The sequence below is a fragment of the Macrobrachium nipponense genome, chromosome 18, assembly GCF_015104395.2.
Source record: "Macrobrachium nipponense isolate FS-2020 chromosome 18, ASM1510439v2, whole genome shotgun sequence".
Classification (NCBI taxonomy): domain Eukaryota; kingdom Metazoa; phylum Arthropoda; class Malacostraca; order Decapoda; family Palaemonidae; genus Macrobrachium; species Macrobrachium nipponense.
This window is the reverse complement of record NC_087211.1, coordinates 87,564,386-87,567,178: the sequence shown is the minus strand read 5'-3', so window position 1 is coordinate 87,567,178 and position 2,793 is coordinate 87,564,386. Positions and strand designations below refer to the sequence as shown.

Genomic DNA, 2,793 nt, shown 5'->3' with positions numbered 1-2,793 from the left:
GGATGGAGCACTAGGACGCGTGGGCTCATGAGGATGGGGATAGGGAGGGGGGATGGGGGTTATGAGACGGGATGGGAAGGAGGAGGAGGAGGAGCTGCTTATGAGGAAGATTATGGGGAGGAGGGGAAGGGGAGGGGGGGTTATGAGGAGGGAATGGGGAGGAGGAGAGGTGGAAGGGGGATATGAGGAGGTTATTTGGGAGGAGGAGGAGGAGGAGGTTTATGAGGAGGAAATGGGAGGAGGAGAAGGAGAAGATGGGATGGGTAGGAAGAGGAGAAGGAGGAAAGAGTGGATGGGGGTAGGAGGAGGAGGGGAGGAGGGGTTATGAGCATGGGAATGGGAGGATGGAGAAGGAGGAAGAGGGGATGGGTTGGAGGAGGAGGAGCGGCTTTTGAGGAAGGGATGGGGTGGAGGACGAGGAGGGGATGGGGAGGAGGGGGAGGAGGAGGAGGAAGGGGTGGAGGGGGGAGGAGAAAGAGGGCAGGAGGTGAATACAAAAAGCAAAGACTTGCGAACACCTGAACGGTGTTATTCATCAGTGTTTACGTTGTTGAGATGTATAGCGAGAAGGTACTGTTTTCCCTTGAGGGTTTTTTAATAAGGTCCTATAGAGGAGGTTCTATAGAGGCCATTGGGTTCTAAAAATGATTTTTTTTTGGGGGGTTTTCTATTTTTTTTTTTGCCTTTTTTTGGGGGGTTCTAAAAATTGTTTTTTTTTTTTTTGGGGGGTTCTAAAAATGTTTTTTTTTTGGGGGGGTTCTAAAAAAATGTTTTTTCTTTTTTTTTTGGGGGGGGGTTCTACAAATGGGTTTTTTTTGGGGGCTTCTAAAAAAAGTTTTTTCTTTTTTTTTGGGGTGGGGGGTTCTAAAAATGGGTTGGGTTTTTTTGGGGGGCTTCTAAAAATTTTTTCTTTTTTGGGGGGGTTTTTTGGGGGTCTAAAAATGATTTTTTTTTTTGGGGGGGGTTCTAAAAATGTTTTTTTTGGGGGTTTTTTTTTTGGGGGGGGGGTTCTAAAAAATTGTTTTTGGGTTTTTTTTGGGGGGGTTCTAAAAATTTTTTTTCTTTTTTTTTGGGGGGGTTTCTAAAAATTTTTTTTTTTTTGGGGGGTTCTAAAAATTTTTTTTTTTTGTTTTTTTGGGGGGTTCTAAAAATTGTTTTTTTTGGGGGGTTCTAAAAAATTTTTTTTTTTCTTTTTTTGGGGGGTTCTAAAAATTGTTTTTTTGGGTTTTTTTTTGGATTTTTTTTTCTTTTTTTTTTAAAATTCTAAAAATGTTTTTTTGGGGGGTTCTAAAAATGTGTTTTTTGTTTTTTTTGGGGGGTTTCCTAAAAATGTTTTTTTTGGGGGTTCTAAAAATGTCTTTTTTGGGGGGTTCTAAAAATGTTTTTTTGGTTCTTCTAAAAATTTTTTTTCTTTTTTGGGGGGTTCTAAAAATGATTTTTTTTTTGGGGGTTCTAAAAATTTTTTTTTGGTGGGGGGTTCTAAAAATTTTTTTTTTGTTTTTTTGGGGGGTTCTAAAAAAAATGTATTTTTTTGGGGGGGTTCTAAAAAATGTTTTTTTGCTTCTAAAAAATTTTTTTTTTCTTTTTGGGGGGGGGTTCTAAAAATGATTTTTTGGGGGGGGTTCTAAAAATGTTTTTTTTTTGGGGGTTCTAAAAAAATTTTTTGTTTTTTTGGGGGGGTTCTAAAAATATATTTTTTGGGGGGTTCTAACAATGTTTTTTTTCTTATTTGGGGGTGTTCCTAAACAATTTTTTTTGGGGGCTTCTAAAAATTTTTTTTCTTTTTTGGGGGGTTCTAAAAATGTTTTTTTGGGGGTTCTAAAAATGTTTTTTTTATAGGGGGTTCTAAAAACAAAAATTTTTGTTCGGGGTTTTTTTTCCTAAAATATATTTTTTGGGGGGTGGGGGGTTCTAAAAATGATTTTTTTTTGGGGGGTTTTTTGGGGGGCTAAAAATGTTTTTTTTTTTTTTTTTTGGGGGGGGGGGTTTTTTCTAAAAAATGTTTTTTTTGGGGGGGTTCTAAAAATGTCTTATTTGGGGGGTTCTAAAATGTTTTTTTGGGGGGGCTTCTAAAATAAAAATTTTTTTTCTTTTTTTGTTTTTTTTGGGGGGGGTTCTGGGGGAAAAAATGTTTTTTTGGGGTTTTTTCTAAGGGGGGAAAAATTTTTTTTTGGGGTTTTTTTTTATAGGGGTGGGGGTTCTAAAAAAATTGTTTTTTGTTCGGGGTCCTAAAAATATATTTTTGGGGGGTTCTAAAAAATGTTTTTTTTTGAGGGGGGGTTCTAAATTTTTTTTTTTTTTGGTGGCGGGGGGTGTTCGGTGGTGGAGGCGAGGCTATAACAACCCACCATGGGAGTACTGGTTCGGCTATTGCTAAGCGATTTCGAATTCAATAGGCAGTTGCGCCAACCTCCTTGATCTGTAGGCATTACTGAAGATTCTTTGCAGCGTCCCTTCGGCCCCTATCTGCAACCCCTCTCATTCCTTTTTCTGTACCTCCGTTCATATTCTCTTCCGTTCTACGTTCTACACTCTCCTAACGACTGTTTCACAGTGCAACTGCTTTGAGGTTTTCCTCCTGGTACACCTTTAAAACTTTGGCCTAAATTTTACATTCCAGTTTTATATGAAATCTTTACTTTCACTTAGTTATCCAGTCATTTCATTATAATTTATCATCAGAGCGCATTTCCCGAAGGACTTTTAATAGATTGCAACGCTGTAAGCTAGAACTGCATGGTTCTCAGTTCCACCATTTCGATATATATAACTTTAATCTCCTCGAATTATCCT

The 2,793-nt window shown here is 38.2% G+C and overlaps 1 protein-coding gene across 1 annotated transcript in view; it reads right to left on the bottom strand.

Moving 5' to 3' along the window:
- Window positions 1-219: 219 nt before the first annotated feature.
- LOC135196705 (uncharacterized) overlaps window positions 220-2,793 on the bottom strand; it is an 80,497-nt gene continuing 77,923 nt past the window's right edge. Inside the window, exon 3 of the mRNA XM_064223537.1 lies at window positions 220-518. Within this exon, the coding sequence (XP_064079607.1) occupies window positions 220-518 (299 nt within the window). The remainder of the gene's footprint in view (window positions 519-2,793) is intronic.